The following is a 25,675-nucleotide window of genomic DNA, read 5'->3' as shown; positions in this document are numbered from 1 at the left end:
TGTATGATTCAAAAACTTGATAAAGGGGTACATTCCTAAAGTAGACCAAACGGCTCGGATCTCGGATGGGCTGGGTAGGCTTTGCATGGTGGGGAGAAGATACTTCAACTTTTAAAAGTATATTCCAAGAAGTACTACAAGGTAGACGACCACTTGGAAGACCAAGTTATGAAAGACATCCTCAGACTGGTATCTTCCTTAGAAATGGCAGTGGATAGAAGAGAACAGGAGGCCAGGATCATTTGGAAGGTTTCAGTGGTCAATATGGTAAAATAAGGTACGGTAAGTGTTAGTATGCAATGGAAGGTGGTATGTAGCCAAGGCGTATTAGGCATTGGTATGTAGCTACTGTACTCAAAGCCAGTGCGTGTGAATCGGCCACCAAGTTGTTAACTAGCTGTTCTGAATCATATTCAATTTTAAGTGACTACTCGATTCCCGTACGTAGGACGGGCCAACAGCTCGTGGGTATTAAATTTATTTCTTATTTTTTAAGCCAGTGCACTAAGTGCACCCTCCTGTGGGGGCCCATGTTCACTGTCCAGTAGTGTGGTCAGGGTGGCTGTCGTAAGCTTAAAAATTTGGCCCCATGTTAAATCTCCATAAGGAAAGATTAATTTCAATTTTTGACCCAATTAACATAATTTTTTTCAAAATACAAATAAAACCTGAACATATAGGACCGATAACTAGGACCGATAACCTTTCTTTTGGTACAAGATTCATACACTAGCTGATTGGTTAGTTTCTTGGACACCAGTATTGCAGCTATGGCAAAGTAGCGGGAGCCTGGGACTCTTGTCCTGGGATGGTACCGTTGAGTATGTCACCGGATCATCTGCACCGGTGCACCAATACATGTTCCTAGAACGCCCATAGTAGTGTGGTGGCTGAGCGAAATGATCGTGACCTGATGGATTAAAGTTACAGACTTTGTGCGTTTCTTTGATACATTAAACAGAAACAATTTATGGGGGGTGCCTGATTTTTAGGCCCGCCATCTTGAAATAGGACGCCATATTTGTTTTCTTTAGAGGAATTGAACTCTTAATGGCCTAAAATCACCCGAAAGGACACATTTATGCCATTTTATATAACATGTTTTTTCACAATTAAATTTGCTATAAAATGAGATAAAACCACTTCGATAACTTAAATATCTTGAAGATATAAACTCTCAAAGTTGAAAATGTGATATATTCCTCTACGCTACATGTAGTTTTTGCTATATATCACCCAAACGGCCAAGGGTACGTATCATCTGTTATAAAAAATAGTACCTGGGGACCGAGCTTTGCTCAAGAAACTTTATCACTATACTCTGAGAGAATTTTTTGGTCAATGTAAATTTGTTACGTATTTATTTGCCAACAAAAGCCATTAATACTGGTTTTACCACGTTGAATCTTTGTTACAAAATATACGGTATACTAAACTTTTACAGCTTATCCAACAGGGACGTATTAAAGTTTGCCACCGCCCCCCTCTCCCACTTTTCAGTGCACTCCCTGACCTCACTAATATCACCCCAATGACCAACATGCCCTGTCAGCTGATTTTGTAGACAAGAAAAATAATCAGTAATATTGCATGCTTCATCAACAAATTAAATAACTTTTTTGACCCCTTTTAACAGACGTTTTTTGGGCCGTTTTTATGCAAACCATCTTGGATAGGCCTTCACGGAATACAACTTTTCTTATCCAATCAATATTTTTACAATCCCGTTTTGCAGCGTAAAACAGCACACAAAATTGTTTGTATACAATGGTTCTCATAACGCTTTTCATTGAACACTTTTAGTCAGATCCACTGGAGAGACGTGCTATTGGCTATGATTTGAAATGAAAGAAAAATGTTTACCTATACAATTTTTTCTATTTACAAAAAACACCTAAATCAAAAAGAAAAAAATTACATACTTTACTGAAAAAAATAATATAAAATTTTTAATTAGTTAAGTTTGGTACAGTAGTAAGTATTTTGTTCACACTTTCATTCTTGATTTGAACCTAGTAAAAGAATCAATAACAGAAGTCAAGTCCATCTTCATAAATTTCATTGTCTTTTCTCTTCCTTTTCTTGGTTTTTTTCAAATCGGCCTGGTAGCTATATTCATCTTTGAGTTCTTTAGCCTTTCTCTCAAAAAGTTCAAACTCATTTGATGTCTTTGTAATAAGATCAACGAGAGATTCGTAGAGGCATACAACAGTTTTTAAATCTGTTTCGACTGCTTGTAATTTCTTATTCGTTGCATTCTAACGATGGAGAATGAATCCCCAGAATTGTACTAGAATTGCTGTCTAGGGTATTAATTTTGTTAAATAGACCATCGGCCTCTGCACGGGTCAGTCGTTTTTGTGAAAAATCTTCACCGATTGTTTTAAAGGGCACTTAAGATTTTATCTTAATGTTTCAGAAGTCCTTGGCAAGCATCATCTCTTGCGGACCATCTTGTGGTACTCAGACCTTTGGCATTTGAAGAGTCTTTTTGTGACTGTGCTTCTGCTTCTTGGTTGGTTGTCTTTGACTTTTGTAGAACTTCCCATCGCCATGTGGAATTGTGAAAAAAGTATACAATTCCTGTAGAAGCAAAAAGAATGAAGAGCTTTCAAGACAACAATCTGCCGCATTAGTGCCAACCAGATTTAGAGAGTGGGCAGAACAAGGAATGTACTCTGCGAGGGAATTCTGTTCTTTTATGCGTGCTTGAAGGCCTGTGTAACATCCAGACATATTACTTGCATTATCGTATGATTGGGCACGACAAATTGCCAGGTCAATCAATTCCTTTACTATTGAGAACTTCACTAACTGCGTCAAATAGCTCCAAAGCTTTATGTCCAATATTGGGCAAGAAAATTAAAAACCGTTAAACAGGTGTCCCATTAAGCTGCACATACCTTACAATTACAACACAGTTGGACAACATTTGATATATCAGGTGTAGAATCCACAATGATAGAAAAACATTTCGCATTCTTGATCTCCATAACAATTTTACTCGTCATAGTGTCAGCTAGAGTTCTAAGAAATTCTTCGGCTATTAAGGGTGACAAATATGAAGTATTGCCACTTCCAGGATGTCCATATTTTTTTATATGTTCAGAGAGAAATGGATCGAATTTGGAAATCACTTCAAGAAGCATCATGAAATTACCATTGTGTAGATTAGTGTAGATAGAATGCTATGTCTTCCCCTATTCGAGACACTTTAGTAATACAATGGCTCTGAAGACTTGGTGCGCCAGGTTCTTGAGTGTGCCTCATCAGTATGGAACCCTCGCCAAAAACATAGAATTTAAGAACTGGAGAGTATTCAAAGGGGATTTACAAGAATGATTGGGAGGAACAGATTTCCTTACAAGCACGTCCGAATTGAAGACATTTCTCGGTATCTGGGGCTCCAGTCTCTTGCGAGCCATAGATTTTCTGCTGGTGCTGCTACACAAGATCCTCAATGGCAAGGTTGACTGTCCTGACATCCTGTGCCTGTCTTAAGTCACCATCATCCATCCGATCCAGCGATCTGTTCGTAAAACGGGTTTACCTGTGTGCTCTTACGTGTATATATATTCACTTGTTACTAGTTAACAGCACTGCTGAAGTACGTGTGAAACTATAATAGTTGATTGTGCATACGTTCACTGCAAGGGCAGTCCTAACTTTTAGGGACCTATATTTTTTAGAGACCTATATTTTTTAGAGACCTATATTTAGAGACCTATTTTTAGAGACCTATATTTTTAGGGGGGGATGTTGCAGGGAGTCTGCTGGAGGTCCTTCCACACCACGGAAAAATTTTAACATTATGTGCTGAAATGAAAGATTTTAAAGTTATTTTGAGGCATAAAAAGATAAATTAACCTAGGCTTGATATACAAGCATCTCATATTATTATTGAAGGACCAAGAACGTTGTTTAAGCATGTAAATTGTGAAGGTTTTGCATTATTGAGACTTGTGGATTTTCAGTAACACATTGCTTGAACATAACAAAGGAATAGAGTTTCACTTCAGTTGAAAATTAAATTTTTTTAAATCTATGTTTTTGGACTCTTGAATTAAAGATCCATCTTTTCCCCATGCCTTATTTTGCGGAAATCACTCAAATCATACATAATTTAAATAAGTGTATTAAACACTATACTAATGTGTTACATGCATTTATCAACAAGTAAACTCAAACAAGCGTGGGTTACTGATAACTTGTTGAAAAAACAAGTATTTACTCTTTAGGCATGTATTTGCTCGTGGTCATTCACACCAAATTTTTAGGTTTCTGAGGGTATACTTCCTTGGCAAGGCTTTACTAACAAGTACAAGTAAATACTCGTGTTTATTGACTTCTCTTCAAGTAAATACTCAAATTATGAAAATTTAAGACAAGTAAACTCTTTTACTCGTTTTTATTCACTCGGCCCAATGTGCTGCTACACAAGACCCTCAATGGCAAGGTTGACTGTCCTGACATCCTGTGCCTGTCTTAAGTCACCATCATCCATCCGATCCAGCGATCTGTTCGTGTCTGTGCAATACAATAGTACCAACCAAGTTTGTGTGTACCAACTACGCAGCAAATAGTACGATGTCTCGCCTTTAAAGATCTGGCATCAGCGTTGCTGAATCTGTTGACTTCTCCTCCGATAGTGTGGCGGCTCTTAGGAGGAGGATTGCTGGTCTTCATGTAGGAGCGACTTAATTTATTATTGTTATTGCCTTATATATCCTATCACTTGTTACTTGTTTTGTTATTTTTGTTGTTGAATATATATCGACTGTTTTTCTTCAGTAAAAACTTAGACTTACTTGTTGCAGCTAGATATCCATATATATAAAATTTAATGCATTATTAAACACTTTAGTACCCCTTTAAATTCATTTTATTAATCTACTACTGGTTTTGACTCCAAGGTCATAATCATGTTGTCATCTTACAAAAATTCAATCTATACTATTATAAAATTGAGGGGTTGTCTGTCTGTCTGTGTGAATTTCACGATTAAAATACAAAACCGATAGACCCAAAATTAAGCACAAAGATAGTCCACAAATCTAGGAATGTCTTGGTCATATTCACTTTCCTCAGTTCCTCTCGGGCTACCCCCTTGGATGTCCAAAGTTTTGAGGTGAGGTTTTCAAAAGTAAATATTTAATTGGTCTCCATGGAAACATGAGAATATTCACAATGTTTACCTTTGCGTTGACACTTCAATGTAAACAATCAGAACTGTCAAATGCTTATGTCACAATTTCAGACAACTGATCGAAACAAATTAATTAAATATAATATTTTACGCAACTCCATGTGGTAGGTTTATTTATGATATAACTTTGTCATTGATTATTTATTCTGAAACTATGTCATTGATTAGTTATCAACCCAGAGATAGTATTGATTAGGCTATCAAGATATGTTATGATATAAAGGGGACACCACCAGTTCTTCGAAACTGAATTTTCTTTCTGTTGCAAAGCATGGGTACAGCAGCTAGTATCAATAATAAAGAAAGGAATAAATGCAATCATATGTTATGTTAACTTCGAATTTAGAGAATCTTCATTTCTTTTTTGTTGATTTTGTGTGTATTATATGATATTTATATCTATTGTAACTGAAGGAATTTTCCAAATATCGGATTTGTTTTGTTGGTTGATTTTTCATGGTATTGATTAAGTTTTGAAGAAATTTAGAAATTCTAGAGTACCAAAAAATTAAATGTTAAAGAAGATTTCACGTTTTTAAAGAATTTACTTAATACCATGAACATTAACAAAACAAATCAGATTTAACATATTAAGTTAATTTAACATATTATTGTATTTATTCCTTTCTTTTTAATGGTATTGTATTTGTTTGTTTAAGATGACATCAACATGATTATGACCTTAGTGTCAGAACTAGAAGTTGATTAATAAAATGAATTTAAAAGCGTACTAGTGTTGGTAAAACTGAACTTATACTACTTATGTTATATAAAATTTTTTCCATGTCTACCAAAATTATACTATTTTAAGCACTTTTTACCTTTGGCACTGTTTTGGCGGCAAAGGGGTTTCTCATTTTTGTCTTTCCCGCCACTTTGATTTAAAAGTGGTGGGGGTGTAGAAAACAACCCTTTTGGGCAGTCGCAACACTCGTGCCATCCGTGACAGTCGAGTTTTTTGTGCTACAGCACACTGGGCATTACATTGTCCAGGCGGTTCAATTTTCATTCATTCAAAGTCATTAAAAAGTCATTCAAATCAGTCATTCAATTCAAGGTTTTGTTATTCATTCATGTTTGTTCAGTTTTTCATATTTTAATAATTCAATAAACTCAGTGTTTTACAGCAACACATGCTATTCATTTATACAGTCCACTACAAACAATTACATCTATTTTAATTTGCTTAATATAGTACGCCGTGCGTCAACAGACACTTTTGTTGGATTCGCCTATTTCACCATGAAAATCAAGAAAAATGCTAGAAATCAGCAATTTTAGGCGCTTAAAAACTTTTTTTACTTTAAGTAAATGGCATTTTTCTTATTATTTAGGCCATTTTAGGTTAGGTTGGATTAGATTAGGTTAAATTAAGTTAGGTTGGATTAAGTATAACTTATTTAAGTTAATTTGGTTACCCAAAAATTGGTCATTTGTGGCACTTTGCTATTTTTTACGATTTTCCAACCTGTTTTTCTGGGTAAAAACGGTATTTGCTAAAAAAAAGTGTTTGAGATAGACTATATAAAAAAACACATAAAATGTAAAAAAAAACAAATTTTCCATTTCCCAAAAATCATTGATTTCTAGCGCTTTTCGCCATGTTCAAAGGCAATTTTCAGGGTGGAATAGTCGTTTCCCCCAAAAGTGCCAAAGGTAAAAAGTGCTTAAAATAGCCTAATTTTAATAGATAAGGTAAAAAAATTCAATATACCATAAGTAGTACAAGTTCAGTACTATAAACCTAAAGTCGGGACCACGTAAGTTTGCAGTTGGTGGCAGCCAATCACAAGACAAGGCTAGGGCGACGTTGCCACATCGCCCGTTGACAACACTAATTAAAATATACTAAGCAATATTTTCAAATCACCTGGTATTATTAGATTTGGCAACACCGCACGGTTCTCATTGGTTCATTCAAAACCATAAGGTAGGCTCCTCCTTCAACTGCAAACTTACGTGGTCCCGACAATAGTGGTAATAATGATTTCAATTATACATAGTAGTCCTATCACAACTGATATGTTTTAACATCGTTTAAATTGCAGCTGACTTTTAACTTGTTTTTGTTATTGTTTTTGTTTCTAGTTTTTGACTCATGAATAAGTTCAGTTCTATTTTATTAAACTAATTTACATATCAATTTATGTATTTACTTCAAACATAAAACTGGCGAAGAGGATGATTTTATGGAAAACATAGAGTGCAAGATAGTTTAAATTCGATTCCACAGTCTAAAGGGGTGTAATGCAGGGATCTCCATTGTCACCCACTCTGTATAACCTATGTATTGACCATATCCTCTCTGAAATATCACAACATGCCGTAAGTGAGGAGCTAGGGTATAAGCTATGCAAGGACATGCCTTCTCTAAGTATTCTAGGATTCGCTGACGATACCATTTTAATTGGTAAGAATAGAGAAAGTGCTCTTGTATTATTCGATTCAATTTGTGACTTCTTCAGAGAAATTGGATTAACTATAAATATATCAAAAACTAAAATTATTAACATTGAAAAAGGTAGATTACAAGAGGAAAACTTCCAAATATGTTCAAAAGAAATAAAATCTATAACATTTAATGGAAAAATTAAATACTTAGGAGTAAATTTTTCTGAAAGCATAGTATTTGACTCTGAAAAAACAATTAGTTCATTGATAACAGTACATCAGCCCCCGACAGCATGGCTTCATGCCTGCTCGGTCTATAAATACCAATCTGATCAACTTTGTTAATTTCACTTCCTCTGCAATGGACTCAAGGCTTCAAGTAGATGTCGTTTACACTGACATGTCTAAAGCTTTTGATAAGGTAGACCACTTCCTTCTTTTGAAGAAAATGCATTTTTATGGATTTTCAGCTGATATGATAGGATTTTTCATTTCATATCTCCAGAACAGGCGGCAGTACGTTTCATTTTTAGGTTACAAATCTGATACGTTTCTGGCTCCTTCTGGTGTTCCACAAGGCAGTAATCTAGGGCCGTTATGTTTTAATATATTTATCAATGATTTAGCTTGTATACTAAAAAGTAATTTTCTTATGTACGCAGATGATTTAAAGATTTTCTCTGCCATTAAGTTGTCTTCTGATTGTACACTTCTACAAAATGATCTCGATTTGCTTTATCAATGGTGCTGTCTGAATAAATTAAACTTAAATGTATCTAAATGTTCCACTATGTCCTTTTATAGATCACTAAATCCCACTGTGTTTCCTTATAACATCAATGGTACAATTTTAGAAAGATAAAACGTTTTAGGGACTTAGGAGTTATCATGACATCAGACTTGCAGTTTAATGAACATATAGCGAACATGGTTAATAGGTCTTTTAGTACGTTGGGCTTCATAACTAGAACCTGTAAGCTATTCCACGATCCACTTACTTTCTTAACTCTTTATAAGTCACTAGTCAGATCAAAGCTCGAGTTTGCAAGTATAGTGTGGTCACCTCACACATCGTTCTATGTAGAAATGATTGAAAGAGTTCAGAAGCGATTCTTGAGGACTTTGTATTTCAAGGCTTTTGGGGTTCGTGTTTATCCTATTTGGTCAATAAGATATGAAGAGCTTCTACATTTGTTTGAATTCCATCGCTTAGAGGTCAGGAGGAAGGTGGCAAGCCTATGTTTTCTGAAGGGTGTCATGACTGGGTCCGTGGACGATGCTGAGCTCTTGGCCAACGTGCCGTGGCATGTGCCGAGACGCGGTGGTCGCGCTAGTAGGCTACTGTATGTGGATTACGCTAGGACGGTGGGGCACGCGACTTCGCCTATGTTATCAGCGTTCACTTTGATGAATCTTGTATCTGCTCATATTGACTTCACTACTGGACTCAGACAATTTAGGAATAAGTGTTTTGACATTATTTCACAAAATGTTATTTAATAAGAATTTAATCTAGCTATACTGTTGTTATCATACTTTCGTTATCATACTTAATCATTCAACTTTCCTTATTTTTGTAATATGTTTAGGTATTTTATGTACGTGTGTATTTGTGTATATTTCCATATTGTCTCAAATGATCATTTTATCTTATCATCCATATTTGTTCAAATAATGTACTCGACTTGTTTTATTGTTAATTTTATTTTGTAAGGGTTTTTACGGGAGACCAAGTTATTAGCATCGGGTTCCCCTATAACTGGGCTTTTGCCTGTAGGGGCTACCTTTTGCAGGTTTTAATTATTCTGTTTAGATTAAGTAGTAATTTTTTATTTTATTTTGTATAGTCATAATTAGTTTTTATTCTCTTAGTATTAGTTTTACTCTCTAGTTTACTTTATTCATTAAGAAATAAAAGAAGGACTATAATTTTTATGCTGTACTGTATATACATTGTTGTCATTCCTGCAATAAAGAGATTTCTATTCTATTCTATTCTATTCTATTCTATAAACAAAATTGAAAAATTGACATGTTCTCCTTTTTTAAGGTCTGAACAAAAAATGTATGTATTGAATCATAATATTTGGCCATCTTTAATATATCCTTTTCAAACCGCACCAATTAAGAAAATTACAATGAAATTCTTTGACGATGTTGATAAAGTGATAAAATCAACAACAAAGGAAATCTTAGATCTTCCAAATGATATGCCAAATTCTATGTTTTATACAAGTACTAAAAGCAAAGGGATTGGGTTATGTAAATCAATGTGGGAATCTTCAATCCAACATATAAACATATGTCGCGTATTAAAACAAACGGGAAACCTCTACTTACTTAATATTCGTCAATTTGATGAAGAAATTAGGTTTTGTCTGGAAAAATTGAATTTAAGTATTGAATTTATTGAATCAAAACCCAAGATACTGCGAGAAACCTTACGAGACTTCAAAATTGTAGAGTATCAAAAGAGTATCAAAATTGGTGTAAACTTCCATACAAAGGGAATGGGGTGGTTCTTTTCAAAGAATGTAACAAGATCAATAAAAATTTGGCTAGAGGTTGTGGCCTCACAGAAGCTGAGTTCAAACAATATTTGAAAATGGTCGGAGACGTTATTCCTCTTAGAAGTCTCCATGGGAGATCCAGGGACGGGAACCAGTGCAGGTATTGTCCTGTATCTGAGAAATTTATTCTTGAAACTCTTGCCCACGTCCTTGGGAAGTGCCCATTTAGTAGTCTTCTACAAAATACCCGCCACCATACCATCAGAAAAATCAGAGCTGATCAATTCAGAAAGAAAAGTTATGAGGTCTATGAAGAGGTCATGGCTATAGAAGAAGCAAGAAGAGGGCTCTGTGAGGCGGAGTGACATCATTGTTATAGACAAGGAGAAAGATTTCGGTCTCATTATAGACCCAACAGTTCGTCTTGAGACAAATCAATATCAGCCACAGGAAGTCCATGAAGAAAAAGTAAATATTTATAAGAAAACTATCCCCTATTATTCGGAGAAATACAAAATATCAAAATTTGAAGTATATGGACTACTCATTGGATCAAGAGGAACAATTCCTCAACAAGTTGAGAAATTTTGGAAGAAATTCAATTTGGAAAATCAAGTGCTATATTTAATATCTTTAACAGCCATAAAATTTTCTATTAATATTATAAGAAACCACCTATATAACAATTATCATAATTAGGTTTAAACAAACTTGCAAAATTTAATGTAATATTATTCTTTGTTCTACAGCAGACTACAATGTGTAGTGAGATTTCAATTTTTAAAATAAATTTGAATTTATATAATGTCTGAAGATACATTACCAGCAACTCTTAATAATTCTATGTTGGTAAGTCAACCTAGATGTGAAAAATTTAACCCTAATTCATGCGACATTGATGTTTGGAATATTAAATTCAAGGCAAATTTATGTTTGGGTAATATTACAAATGATGATATTAAAAGATGTTTATTCATTGACTGCCTGGATAGTACAGTTCTTAAAACATTGGTAACTATTTGCAAGCCAAAAGAAATTAGTGAATTCACTTATGAACAACTTTATGAACTTCTGGTAAAACATTTCAAACCAGTAAAGTTTAAAGTTGCCGAAAGAGTAAAATTCTTTTCACTGAAGCAAGGTGTTGAATCTTTGTCCACCATTGCAAGTAACTTAAAAGAATTAGCCAGCAGTTGTGATTTCCCTGGTGACTTTTATCAAGATGCTCTCATTACATCCTTCATAATGGGTATTAATGAAGATTCTATTAGAGCTAATTTACTTCAGAAAGATTACACAGATTTCAATACTGTACTTGAATTTGCTAGAACATTAAGTTCAGTTTTTGCCACTTCAGCAAAGAAAAATCTGATTTCATTTTCCGATAATGAGAGCAATGGAGAGGTTCTAAATAAAAATTCAAACTATTTATGCTATTCTTGTGGTGGTAACCATTTTAGGAACCAATGTAGATTTAGAAATGCAATATGTAATAATTGTGATACAAAAGGTCACTTAGCAAAAGTTTGCAAAATTAAAGGAGAACAGATTTTCAAAACAAAAAAATTGGTGGACATGGAAAAGGAACGTACAACCGACAAGTAAATTTCACTGACAAGGAAAAAGGAAGAGATTCTAGGACCTTTATCGACTCTAACATACTTGATTGTTCACCTAAGTTGACAAATGAAGCTATTTTTTCTCTTGGTCTTCAGTGTCATAACGTCAGTGTATTTTCTCCAATTTGGGTTTCTATCTGTATCAATAGTATTTTAATTAATATGCAACTAGATACAGGAAGTTGTGTTTCTGTTATATGTCAACCAACTTGGGAAAGATTAGGAAAATTTCCTTTGTTACATTCAAATACAAAACTGACATCTTATAGTGGCCATTGCATAAACTTGATTGGTGAACAAACAGTTAAAGTGGCATTCAGGAAAACTAAAAGAGAGCTAAAGCTGTACGTTGCTGAAGGTGGCACTCAGGATCTTTTAGGTAGAGACTGGATCGAGGAGCTTAAAATCAACGAATTGCCACTTAATTCATTACAAAGTGATTCTTTATGGGTTTCCAAGGAAGTTGATGACATTTCAAGGTCAGGGTTTCATAGTTCACTTTCAAGAATGAGCTTAAGTAAATGGATTGATTCTAATAATTGGAACTCTTTTGTAACAAAAGTGGCCATTGTACAAAATTCACGGCACACTTAATTTTAAAGGAAGACGCTTCTCCTATTTACAAGAAGGCAAGGCCAGTTCCATTTGCAATAAAGGACAAAGTGTGCGAGGAAATCGACAGGCTTGTAGAAGCTGATCTGATAGAACCAATTGACTATTCTGATTGGGCTGCACCTTGTGTAGTTGTTAAAAAACCTTCTGGTCAAATAAGAATTTGTGCAGATTTTTCAACAGGATTGAATCAGGCTTTAAAGATTCAGAAATTTCCTCTACCTACAAAAGAGGAAATATTTGCTAAGTTGAATGGAGGAGAAAAATTCTCAGTCATAGATCTATCTGATGCCTACTTGTCAATACCAGTAGATAGAGATTTGCAAGACTTACTAGTGATTAATACCATCAAAGGACTTTACAGATACAAGCGACTTTGTTTTGAATCGCATCCGCTCCAGCTATATTTTCTAAAGTTATGTACAACATGTTGAATGGGTTGCCAGGCGTAGCAAACTATCTAGATGATATAATTTGTTACAGGGCACAATGATGAAGAACACTATAAAAATCTAGAGAATACTTTCAATAAAATTAAAGAGTTTGGATTCCAATTGAACAAAGATAAATGCAAGTTTATGCAGGAAACAGTAACATATCTTGGGTTTGTAATAACTAAAAATGGCATACAAGTTTCGGATTCTAAAGTTCAAGGCATTGTAGATATGCCACATCCATCAAGTGTCAAAGAGTTGGAGGCATTTTTAGGGATGTTTACATACTACTCCAAATTCATACCAGAATTTTCAAAAGTTTGTTATCCTTTAAATCAACTGCGGAAGAAAGGAGTAGACTGGTTGTGGACTGATCAATATAAACACAGTTTCAACAAATTAAAAGACTTGTTAATGAATGCACCTGTACTAACACATTACAATCCAGAGTTACCCATCATTCTTGCTGCAGATGCATCAGCTGTAGGAATCGGTGCTGCAATTTTTCATAGATTTTCTGACAACTCTGAAAAGCCTATTGCATATGCTTCAAAAACATTGACTTCCACTGAAGCGAACTATTCTCAAATAGAAAGAGAAGGGCTGGCCATCATTTTTGCGATAAAGAAATTTCGCCCATATCTACTGGGAAAACACTTCATTTTACAGACCGACCACAGACCCTTGCTTACAATTTTTGGATCTAAGAAAGGGGTACCTACCACAACTGCCAATAGACTTCAGCGTTGGGCACTAATACTGTCTAACTATACGTATGACATTGAATACATATCTACAAAAAATTTTGGTAAAGTCAATGGTTTGAGTAGATTACCGTCATTTCAACCTAATTCTTTTGATTCAAATGATGAGGGACACCATACAATAGTAGTGACAATTCAAACAGAAGTGCAGTCCGAGATTCCTATTACTTGTACTGAAATCGCTGAGGAGTCGGTTAGGACCCTGTTTTGAAGAAGGTGATGCACTATGTAAAAGTTGGTTGGCCTAATAAAGTGTCCAGATGAGAACTTGAAGCCTTATTTTTCTAAGAAAGATGCACTGACTCTACATAATAACTGTCTTCTGTGGGGAATAAGAACTGTTATTCCACCTAAATACCGAACTTACATCATGAACTACTTGCATGAATCTCACAATGGCATGGTCAGAATGAAGTCAGAGGCTCGGGGTCATGTGTGGTGGCCAGGTATGGATGCTCTAATTGAACAGACTTGTCACCGTTGCCATGAATGTTACTTGTTTGCAAAAGATTTACCAAGTAAAAAACATCTATTCAACTGGCCTAAAGAAAGTGAACCTTGGAGTCGAATCCATTTAGATTTTGCTGGACCATTTTACGGACAAATGTTTCTCTTAGTAATTGACGCTTTCTCGAAATGGCCAGAAATAGTACCTATGTCCTCTATTACCACAGAAAAGACAGTAGAAGCGCTCAAGAATTTGTTGTGTAAATATGGAATACCTAGAACAATCGTCTCAGACAACGGAACTTCATTTACTTCGCAAGGTTTTAAAGATTTCTGCTTGCGTAATAATATCAAACATATTACGACTCCAGTAACTCACCCAAGTTCAAATGGACAAGTGGAGAAAAATGTAGATACCTTTAAAAGAGCTATGAACAAATTACAGTACAATAAAGAGCCTAGCTTGTTCACAGACAACTTGAGGACATATTTATTTCGCTATCGAGCTACACCTCACACTGCAACTGGACAAACACCTGCATTTTTGTTCTTGGGTCGTAATCTGCGAACTAAATTAGATTTTATCAAACCTTCACAAGAGATAAACTCAAGAGATGAACCTTCTGAAGTGCTGCGATATAAGAAAACCAGAGGCTTTTCTATTGGGAGTAAAGTGTACATTCGTACTTTTGTTGAAGGGAAAGTAAAATGGAAAATAGGAACCATACTTAGACAGTTAGGTAGGAACACATGGTTGATTGATTCTAATGGACACACTAAAAGACATACAAGTCAAATGCGGAAATTTTACCAAGACAATGAATCCGAAGAGGAAGACGACCCCTGCATTAAACAAATACCACAGCTACTGTCTTCTTCAGATTTCCAAGTACGAAATGCAGAAGTACATATTCGGAATTCAGAAACCCATGGATCACCAGCTGTATTCCCTAGCCCTACAACATTCCCTACAGTAGCTTCACAACATCCGAATTTCACTCCTCAGCTACGACCTAGAACATCCCCTGCAGAAGCTTTACCACACCCGAATGTACCTCCTCAGCTGCGAAGATCAACAAGGACCTTCAGGCCACAGAGGAGGTTAATTGAAGAAGCCTAAACTTGGTGGGAAGAAGTGATATGTTTTAACATTGTTTAAATTGCAGCTGACTTTTAACTTGTTTTTGTTATTGTTTTTGTTTCTAGTTTTTGACTCATGAATAAGTTCAGTTCTATTTTATTAAACTATATGTATTTACTTCAATCATAAAAACAAAAATTTTAATAATATATATTTAATGTTCAGTTTGGCTTAATTTATCTGTTACTACCTGGCCCGACAGACGTCGTCCTGTCATAATGTGGTTTTACGTCAAATGCTTTTTCATTTTCAAGATCCTGGTTGAAGTTTGTTCGCTACGCTCACTCCCCTTTAGGTTGAAGTTCGTTCGCTACGCTCACTCACCTTTTCGTTGCAAATTAGCTGTTGTCATAAATAAAAAAAAAAAATAATCGTGCTACACCCTTTTGGTAAACTTATTAACTTTGTAATGCTATTGAACATCACAGAATCAAATTGCTTAGTTGAACCAGCTGTTAAGATTCTTTAATTCCATTTAAATATGTGTACTCATAAGGTTAACATGGGAAACTCCAGAGCCACTGGGGCGGAGCCCTTTTGACGGATCTACACCAAACTTTGCACAAACCATCCTTGAATAATGCTTAATAATGCCTGAAAGTTTCATTACAATCTGTTGAGCGGTTTCGGAATCCATAAAGGACAAACAAACAAACAAACAAACATACATACATACAAACAAACATACATTGGATTTTATATATATAGATTTATTTTGTTATTGTTGGTATATATTTGTTTGTTGTTATCGTTATTTATATATCCATACATATATATTTATTGTTACTGTTAAACATTATATCCTTATGTGTAAAGGCGATTTCTACAAAACACTACTCCTCCATTAATAATGGACAGATTTTTACAAAAGATATGTACAGTTGGACATGCCTGATGAGTCTGCCAGACAATTATCCTGTAGTTTCTTGTTCCTAGTTCTCTTAATTGCCACATCGGGTAAGTGCAGAAGCACTCTTCTATTATTTCAGTTTCCTTACTGATATAGCCTTGTCTCTAGAGGATCGCCCTCCTCTCTGCTGCCAAGAGTTTGACAAGGAGTTTATGGCAGAGAGCTTTCCTCGTGGCCCTGTAGGATGGGACTTAGCCTCAAAATCCGGGATTCTTCTAGATATCATTGCGGCTTGTCTGGCTTTCCGGAGTCCCGAGATCTCTTGAGTCCACCAGTACTTGGGCTGCTTGTCTGAAGCGTCTCCTACAACGCATGTTCTGGTCACAAGCCGAGACAATTAGTCCCATTCTAGACGCTACCAATGTGTTGGTGCCAGCCTTAACCCATTTCCGCCTACAGACGGGCGCCCGTCCTAGTGCGTCAGCAGGATACGAAAGACTAAAGACGAGCAGCGCCTGCCTCACGCATAGTGGAATAAAAGAAAAGAAAAATGTTACATTATTATTGAATAACCTAATTCTTTCCTTTTTTATAGTTAATTGGAAAAATTATATTTCATGCTTAGAATACAATTTCCCTTTTATTTCAATACTCACAACACCATAACTTAGTACACAGTACTATTACAATTATTGCACCAAAATTGTATTAGGCCTCAACAAAAAAAAGCTATAAAATGAAGGATTTTATCTATATATAAACCAAATAAATTTTGTAATTAAGGAATTGAATACTATTTATGAATTTGACCAAGAAATAGATTGAAAAAATCAAGGTTTGGTTTCAAAAAATATGTTTCTATAAAAAATGCATATATGCATTGGAAATTGCTATAAAATATTTTATATTTAAAATTAGTGTCATATAAAAGGAAATTTTATGTAGATCAATTCAAATACAATGATAGGCATTTATTTCATAAATTACATTTTTAATCAGTATTTTACTAAAACATTGCACTCTCCCTTTTTTACTCAGTTCTAACTGCATGATACTTGACAAAATAGCTACGTCCACACTCGTGCGCTTTCAATTTCAATCTGCCTTACAGCTTTCAATTCAACACAATCAACGCAAGCGCTATTGCATGTGCCTTGAGTGTCCACACTCATACGTCACATTCCTACCTTCTCAGATACCTTTTCCTAATTAGATGAAAACGACACTATTCTGATATGAGGGATGGTTTGGCATATTTTAACCTTAACAAAAGTTCCAAAACGTAAGAAATCATGGCGGACAATGTGGATAAAAAAGTACTCTAAAACTCAACATTTTCTTATTTTATTTTAGTTAATTTAAATCTTTTTTTATTTTATTACTCCGTATGTCCCAAAAACATATGTGAGAGCGATAATCTTCTATGAATTCTGAGGTTTCTTAGTTATTCATTCAATATGCTTCAAATAACTACAACACGGACGACTTGACAAAAATGTAAAGCAGTTGCAAGTTAAAACGCACATAAATCCAAGGCTAGTGGATCGTCCAGCGCTACGCTGTGCGTTATGGAATGGAGCTTCTTCTGACTCATTTTGGGCATGCCTTGACGCATGCGTCACTTGCGTCCATCTGCGTCAAGGCATGCTTAAGAGGCATGTGTTTGGTGCAAACAATAGGGCATGAGTGTGGAAATAGCTTATAACTCCGAAAGGGGTTAACAGGGGCAGGATCCTCCGACAGTCCCTGCGAGATTACATCAGTGAAATTGTTGACGGTCAGCTTACAGACAAGCCATCCATCAGGTGCTTGATCATGTTGCCCATCAAGTATTTAGCACAAGAATTTGAACGGAGGATGATTTGGCCTCTGGGGACTTTAAAACGAAAAAGTAAATCAGTCCCGGGTCTTACCATGAGACCTGCGGTAATAGCTTATTCCCTATATGGGAAATTTGCTAAAATGGTTTTATTAATCATATTATTATAAATCGGTTTTAAATGGGTAAGTGATGACGGCGGATTGTTTTACTTCTAAAATTTCTTTTTATAACACAATTGATTTTTTAAAGTTTCGATTAGTTTGGGCAGGGGCTTCCTTTAAAGTGTGATTTTCTCCCATAAGGATAACATGTGGTATAATTTGTTTTAAAATCGCATCTGTTTTATTTGACTTATAGGCTTACCTCCGTCAGTAGTCCAAAATTGTGTCTTTTTCAACTAATGTTGTTCAAAGCTTACATGTTTCGTTGCACTGCAACATCGTCGGAGCTTTATGTCAAAAACATCAAATAATTTACACATCGAACAAAACACGGAACACGAAACATTTAAACACGTAATAACACGATAGCGCTATCATGACACGGCACGGCAGCGGTTGTAGGTAGACTTCTACCTACAAGTCTACAAGGCTACAAGTCTACCTTGTAGGGAGACTTCTACCTACAACCGCTGCCGTGCCGTGTCATGATAGCGCTATCGTGTTGTTACGTGTTTAAATGTTTCGTGTTCCGTGTTTTGTTCTATGTGTAAATTATTTGATATTTTTGACATAAAGCTCCGACGATGTTGCAGTGCAACGAAACATGTAAGCTTTGAACAACATTAGTTGAAAAAGACACAATTTTGGACTACTGACGGAGGTAAGCCTATATAAGTCATTATTCGTAGTCCAGGGGCTATCAGAATGAATAATATGTTTCATTTGATTTTATGATTGAAGTGAAATTGTTTCTTAGGTTGGTTATATAAAATACCAAAAATCAAATTAAAACTGATGACAGGGTATTCACCAAAAGTATAGTATACAGAGAGTTAATAAAATGATGCAGACTGCTTTCTTTACAGTTACAAAATAAAATTATAAAACAAATTAAGTTGTTACTTTTCATTCTTAACCCTAATTCAATTGCTTGATTTCGAGCATTGGGTTTACTAGTATTCATTTATTGCTGGGTAGCCATATTTATTGTATGAAATCTTTTTGAATTTTATGTTGGCCTACAGTCGTTTGAGAGAAATGTATTTATGACTAGCTTATAAAATTTGAGATGTCCGTTGGTATGTAAAATCAAATAAACCAGTAAATATTGATGTCAAATCAGGCTACTCTTATTGTTTAATGGTTCCAAGTGACATCACTACAACCAGGACACTATTAAATGTTAAATGGAGATGTTTATGGACACTGTCTAACTTTTATAGTGGGGGAGCTGGGCATTGGAGGATTGTGTTATACTACTTGTGTATGTGATTTTTTTAGATAACCATACGAGAGCTGGGTGGTCCCATGGCACCTATGTGGTGTCACTACTACCAAGATATCACTAAGGTGATGTTTGTGGTAGATGCCAGTAATCTTTGTCAGATAGCAGCCGCCGGGGTTTTGCTCTACACAATACTGGCTGAACCTCAGCTGCAGAAAGTTAAGGTCAATTCAATTATAGATAAGCTTAGAGTTTATTTACTGAAGGTTAGTTTTGACACTTACTGTACACATTTTCCTTGTAAATCAGATGTAGACTACATAGATATCCAAAATGTCAATTCCTCATAAATTAGAGGTGTATAGTTGCTGTGAAAATTAAACTAGGGCTACACTTGTCCGATTTGTTTTGTTTCGTTCCGATCAGAAGTGGTGGCTACTTTTGTACGATACTCGGAAAGACACACTCGTTCTATGATTCCACTCATCCTCGAGGAAGCCACGTGATGTGAAATAGCCGAGCACTCCCGGAACCCCCGATCCTCATCCAAATTTTGAAAGTACTGGTAGGTGGCTACACTTGTCAGATCCGCTCCGGTCCACCCGGATCGCTTCTGCCAAAATGCGGATGAATGCTCCCTGGAGGATTGAAGTGTGGCCAATGCTTTAGTGGTACAGTATAGGTCTCTGTTTGATTTAAGTTTATTTTGGTATTGCGCTAACTAGCTGGTCTGAAATCTAGATCTATCTACTGTATATACTTATATAATAAAAGTTTTGAAAAATATAATGTGTGTGAGTGCAAACTGTTTTTGCTGCACTCAAAAAACTTTCCACACTCGTCTACGGCTCGTGCGTAAACATTTCTCTCGTGTACAGCAAAGTGCTACTTCGCCCATTAAGTTACACAAATAACTATTCCCTTGTTCGAAATCGTGTGTTTATAAACAAGAACTCCGAGATTAATAATTAAATACTGAAAGTGAGGTTATAATAATAAAAACAAATTTCTGAGAAACATTAAACAGCTGACGAATGATTTTGTGTATTATATTATTCAATAAGAATTGTAAGAATTGTATTGACTCGACCTTTAAAAGGCTGTAGGTCGTATCCCTTAGAAAAAACGTAAATTCTAAGGAAGTTTGCCACATCTACGCATTATCTCTTTTAATTTGAGGCATAAATCTTGTATATCAGTCCAGTAGTGACTGAGAAAACAAGACTTACACCTGTATATTAAATATATCAATAATTTTATTTTGCCGAACAGATGTTGATCAATTTAAACTAACGTAAAGACCGAAACGTGATTATCTTGCAAAAAACAATTTTTGTCAATATGAAAATCAGGTAATTAATAATTAATCAGGAAACTGCTTGATGCGTTATTAAGGTTCAAATGAATTGGGATTAATATTTTAACCTATGTAGGTACGATAGACAACATACAGCACATTGTGAAAGAGGTTTAGTCGAGGTTACATTTAAAAATAATATAATAATCCATAGCAACTTAACTGCTCTATTGCAGCTGTTTCGCCACGAAAACGTCATACTGGAGTATATTTTTAATGCTATATTACAATGGGCCGAACGTAATGAGCTAGCCCTCTTTGTACCGGGTGTCCTAAAAGAATGGATCAAATTAAACTGGCATAAAAAATTATTATTAAAAATCAAAAGTTAACTTGATAAACAATTTTTTCCTTAAATTCCTAGGCTTTTCCTACCATGGTATGACCGCCTAACCTCTACATGTTGTTATTTGCTCGATTAAAATTAAGGCAGTATTTCAGCACTAATCACACATTGTGGTGTTTTTTATTAGATATTTTTTCAAAGGCATCTCTTTGCTTAACAAACCCCCCCCCCCCAAAAAAAAACACACACACCACAGATTTTGTCTTTATAAACCATTCAATACATTGTGCTTCCAACTGCATCTCCATTGCAATTTCATGTTTGTAAAATTCAAACGTGCCAACAACCACTATGGAACAGCTAATTACTATATTGAAGGGCACTAAAAATACCTTAAGATGACAGTTTTAAAATGACAGCTTTAAAATGAGCCTAATTGACTTTTCTACAACCCCTAGCAAGACGTACATTAAGCTGTAGATTTGATCCATTCTTTTTGGGACACGGTGTATACAGGCCCCGTAGGCCTGTAATTTTTTACTAATATCTAGCAAAACTTTACACTGACCAAATAAACATGCAATTAAATTCCCGAATTTATAATGTGCAATGTTTTTGCTAAGCTATGAGTCACTACAACACAGTATATTAGTCGATTTGAAAGAAGCCTTATAACAATAACGTGTATTCACGGAATTTCTGTATTAGGAAGCTCATTCAGGGTTTACAAAGACAACCGAGCGAGACTGAGTATTTGATTTAGCCTGGTGTACAGTCTGTTAAAAAATTAGAGTGTCCGTGTTCGTCGTTTGCATGCAGCGTTAATCTGTGAAACTTTTGAATGTGTCCAGTTTCGTCGTGTCGTGCAACATACCGGACTACTTAAAAATGTGTCCAGGTTCGTCGTTTATGTGCACTGGGACACCCAATGTGTCCAAGTTCATCGTTTGAGTGCACTGTGTCCAGATTCATCGTTGTCTGACTTAAGCGGTGCTTTTCATCGTTGCCCGCATTTTTCGCCCCAGTACAAATCTAGTTGTTACAAAGATAATTACACAAATACACAAGTACAAATAATTTTAAAGATTTCAGATTGCTGCTGTTACACTTCTGGCCCCTCATTAATCAGCCACAGTACATTGATGGTAATAGTTGTTACAGATTATGATGGTCCTGGCGAAAATGGACGCATCTTACAGGCAGATGCGTAATGAAGCTTTGCTCATGCTCCAATACAACAGATTGAAGCAGGAGGTACCTCAGAATATTACTATTGCTGAGGTTAGTACTACAAGTTTAGAGAAATTAATGAATAAGACAGACACTTAGTGGTGTCGAACATTTTACAGTAAATACAACACACCCCTAAAGGGTTAACATCAGTAGTTCCTGTAAGTAGTCTGGTGACACTGGATATAATTTTATTTTACCTGAGATCCAGGCATAAATATCAAAGGAGTTAAACAGATTTTTAAGTATAAGCTAGTAAGTTTTTATTTTGTAAAGCTCTTCAAACATTCGAAAAAATAGCAGGGAATTTGAAAAGTATTGATTTCAGATACTAAGGGTATTGCAAACTAAATAGATTTGTAAATATTGTACTAGTCATGTTGAGAACAAACTAGAAAATTGGGAAGAATGATGAAGTACTCTTTCAACTTTTACCAGTTTCCATCAATTAGGATTGAGCAACCAGCAAACAATATAATTTAAGTTTGATGATTTTGGTGAAAATTTAGAGAGGTACCTTTAGCTATAAGTTTAGCTATCGATATCATCTGAAAGGCTGAGTTTACCAGTAGAGAATTCTCTCTGACTAAGAGAACTCCTGCCCTGCCCTACAAAAACTCTTTCTCCACCATCGCATTGACAACAAGGATGAACAGCAGAAATGTTATCAATAAACCTATGGAAATAGAAGACTATTAGTTTCCAAACCTCTCTCCAATAAAATTGATATTTATATAAGTACTATACTGCAAATATAAAAAATAGGTTTTTATTAATTTCTGATTACAATAATGAGCTTCTTCTCCAGTAAAGGTAAAAATCTTGTATTGTTTGGGAAATACCACAAATTTTACTTTATAAATACATCAATATAAGACTTAACAAACTTTTCTTGACCCAAGGTGAGTGCAACTACAGGCGAGGGCATCAGTACTGTCATCTCCTGGCTTGGCGAGAAACATTCATGTAGTTGAAGAATTTATGAGCCTATAGGCCTATGTATGTAGGCTACGTGTTACAGTTAACAGTTAACTCAATAATCTTATATGATAACTACTACGTGTTATCAAAATAGTGAAATAGAATTAGAAAACTGATTGTGAAAACATAATTTACAATTTAACTGTTACGACTAGTCACGACAAAGATGTTTGCTACAGCTATCTTCATTAATTTTAATGAGGACTTAGGATTGCTGCTACAGGGAAGGTATTGAGGTGGTTTGTTATTGGAATCTTGATAGCTTAGTATAAAATAAATAAATTTGCAAAATTTGATTGAAATATATCCATAAACAAGCAAACTACAACTGTTTATTTATCCTTCATAAAAATAACATGAGAATTTTAAATTTACAATTTTTGGAATAATCTTTGTAACCGTTGGGCATTTATCAACGCTTTGATATACAAATTATATATTTTTTGGTATAACTAAAAGTGCTACAAAATGGTTTGGAAATAAATAATGAAATGTTGTGTTTCAGAAATGGGAAACATTCATTTTCCCCATAAAACCCCCATAAACCCGTTCCCATAGTCCAATTATGCTGGTTCGCAAATGCGTTTGAATAAACGCAGGTTTACACGTTTGTACCAGATTTCATCAAAATCGTATAATTTTTGCTCAAGTTATCGCGCTAACAGACACACACACAAGACACACACATACGCGTTTGGCAACCAATGTGAGCTCCATGGTATTACACAGTAATGTGAGGTCCGGTAGAAGGAGAGGTTATTTAAAGAAAATATATGTCACTTTTTAAAAAGATGTTTTGTACTTAACTGTGGACACTTAAAACTCACGGTTTGATAAAAATTTACAACTTGGATTTTGTAATGCAATGTGAGCTCCGGTATGTAAGTCGATCTGAGCTCCGGAAGTGTGTATGGTCAATGTGAGCTCCGGCAGTGTGTATGCTCAATGTGAGCTCCGGAAGTGTATTAGCTCAATGTGAGCTCCAGCAGTGTGTATGCACAATGTGAGCTCCGGAAGTGTATTAGCACAATGTGAGCTCCAGCAGTGTGTATGCACAATGTGAGCTCCGGAAGTGTGTATGCTCATTGTGAGCTCCGGTATGGTGTATGCTCAATGTGAGCTCCGGGAATGGTAAGTTCGAAGCTAACACCAATACTCCTCTTCGTTCTACGGCAAGTTGCTAGTCTTGCCTATGAACCCAGTTTTGGATTTGTTCAATGTGAGAGGCATTACCAGCTTCATTCCCACTGTTCTTGTGAACTTAACTCTAGATCAGACTGTTGCTTCATCCGCTTCTTTATCAGTTAATTATTAATCTTAAAAGCAAAAAAATATCTTTTTGGCACCTATGTTATCACCCACGGGATCTTTGAATAATTTTAGGCTTAACTGAATCTGAAGTATGTTCTTTTAATACCTACATACACAAAGAAATAGATAAATGTTGGGTTATTGAGAGCTACAGAAAAAACTGTTGTTGTATAACACTGATTTTGGTATCAAATTAAAGCTTGAAATTACATATGCAATGGTGGTTGTATTTTGATATCCTCTAGAACTTTGGTACCGTACAGTTTAAAAGGGTTCCATGGCTTTTAGACAAAGGGATCAAATTTGCCACCGTGGAAAGAAAATAATCATAATAAGAAACTGCGATGAAATATAAGTTTTTACTCAACCCTCAACTTCAAGAAACGTTTTAATCTGGCAAAAATAAGGAGGATCATCAACCAGTATCATGAGGGATTATTGTGTTTTCTCTAAGTACTAAAAAGGGTGTGTACAAAATTGGTATGATAAATTTATTAAAATAGCCTAATGTTTTTGGTAAAAGTAACCAGAAGGTTATCTCTTAACTAAAATTAATCCTGTATTTTGCTTCCTTTACCACAATTAACGCGTGGTTTGGTGGTTGGTCCTTGTAATGAATTATACATAAGATTAACCTGCATTACACTATCGACAAATTAACTATGAAATATTTATTAAAATCAAATCAAATATGCTTTATTCATAAAGTACAGTTTTGTACATTGAATGGCGTCAACTAAATCTATCTTAAATTAATAATTAACAAATCTGCATATCTTGCATCATTATGTACCTACATTAAAAACCAAGAACCAGGAAATGAAAATAATCAAAACTGAATTAATTACTAACGCTAAGAGGGGAGGTGGAAAAATACTCTTCCAGTGAATAGAACGCTTTCTCTACTAAATAAAGTTTTAGTTTTCTCATGAAATTCTTCCTGCTTTGTTCATTTCTGATTTCATTAGGAAGATATGCTTAAAAAATTTAAATCCTATATAGGATGGTTTTTTTCATAGAATTTTAATTTGTGTTTACTTGAAATAAGGAATTTTTTATGCCGAGTGTTGTATGGGTGATAATTTTGTCTCAGAGGTGCTCAAGCGGTTTTTTGCTAGAATAATTGTGTCGTAAATAAATTGGCCATATACCGTTAAAATTTTCAGTTCTTTGAATTTGTTTTTGGTTGTTTCGTTGTGTTCTAATTTCAAAATTATTCTTATTGCTATTTTTTGAAGTTTAAGTATCCTATCCAAATTTGCTATTGTAGTTGAACCATAAAGGCACAAACCATAGAATAAATATATATGTTTTTTAATGTTTTATGG

At 35.1% G+C, this 25,675-nt stretch overlaps 1 protein-coding gene across 1 annotated transcript in view; it reads left to right on the top strand.

Moving 5' to 3' along the window:
- LOC128982814 (ADP-ribosylation factor-like protein 16) overlaps positions 1 to 23,075 on the top strand; it is a 37,320-nt gene extending 14,245 nt beyond the window's left edge. The window contains exons 3-5 of the mRNA XM_054401829.1: positions 19,239 to 19,406; positions 21,987 to 22,106; positions 22,958 to 23,075. Of these exons, the coding sequence (XP_054257804.1) occupies positions 19,239 to 19,406; positions 21,987 to 22,106; positions 22,958 to 23,029 (360 nt within the window). The 3' untranslated portion in view covers positions 23,030 to 23,075. The remainder of the gene's footprint in view (positions 1 to 19,238; positions 19,407 to 21,986; positions 22,107 to 22,957) is intronic.
- Positions 23,076 to 25,675: the final 2,600 nt, after the last annotated feature.

This window comes from Macrosteles quadrilineatus, unplaced genomic scaffold (genome assembly GCF_028750875.1).
Source record: "Macrosteles quadrilineatus isolate MER2022 unplaced genomic scaffold, UCM_ALF_1.0 Scaffold_1__1_contigs__length_201487025, whole genome shotgun sequence".
NCBI lineage: Eukaryota > Metazoa > Arthropoda > Insecta > Hemiptera > Cicadellidae > Macrosteles > Macrosteles quadrilineatus.
The sequence above is the reverse complement of the archived record's forward strand: the minus strand, read 5'-3'. Positions and strand labels throughout refer to the sequence as shown.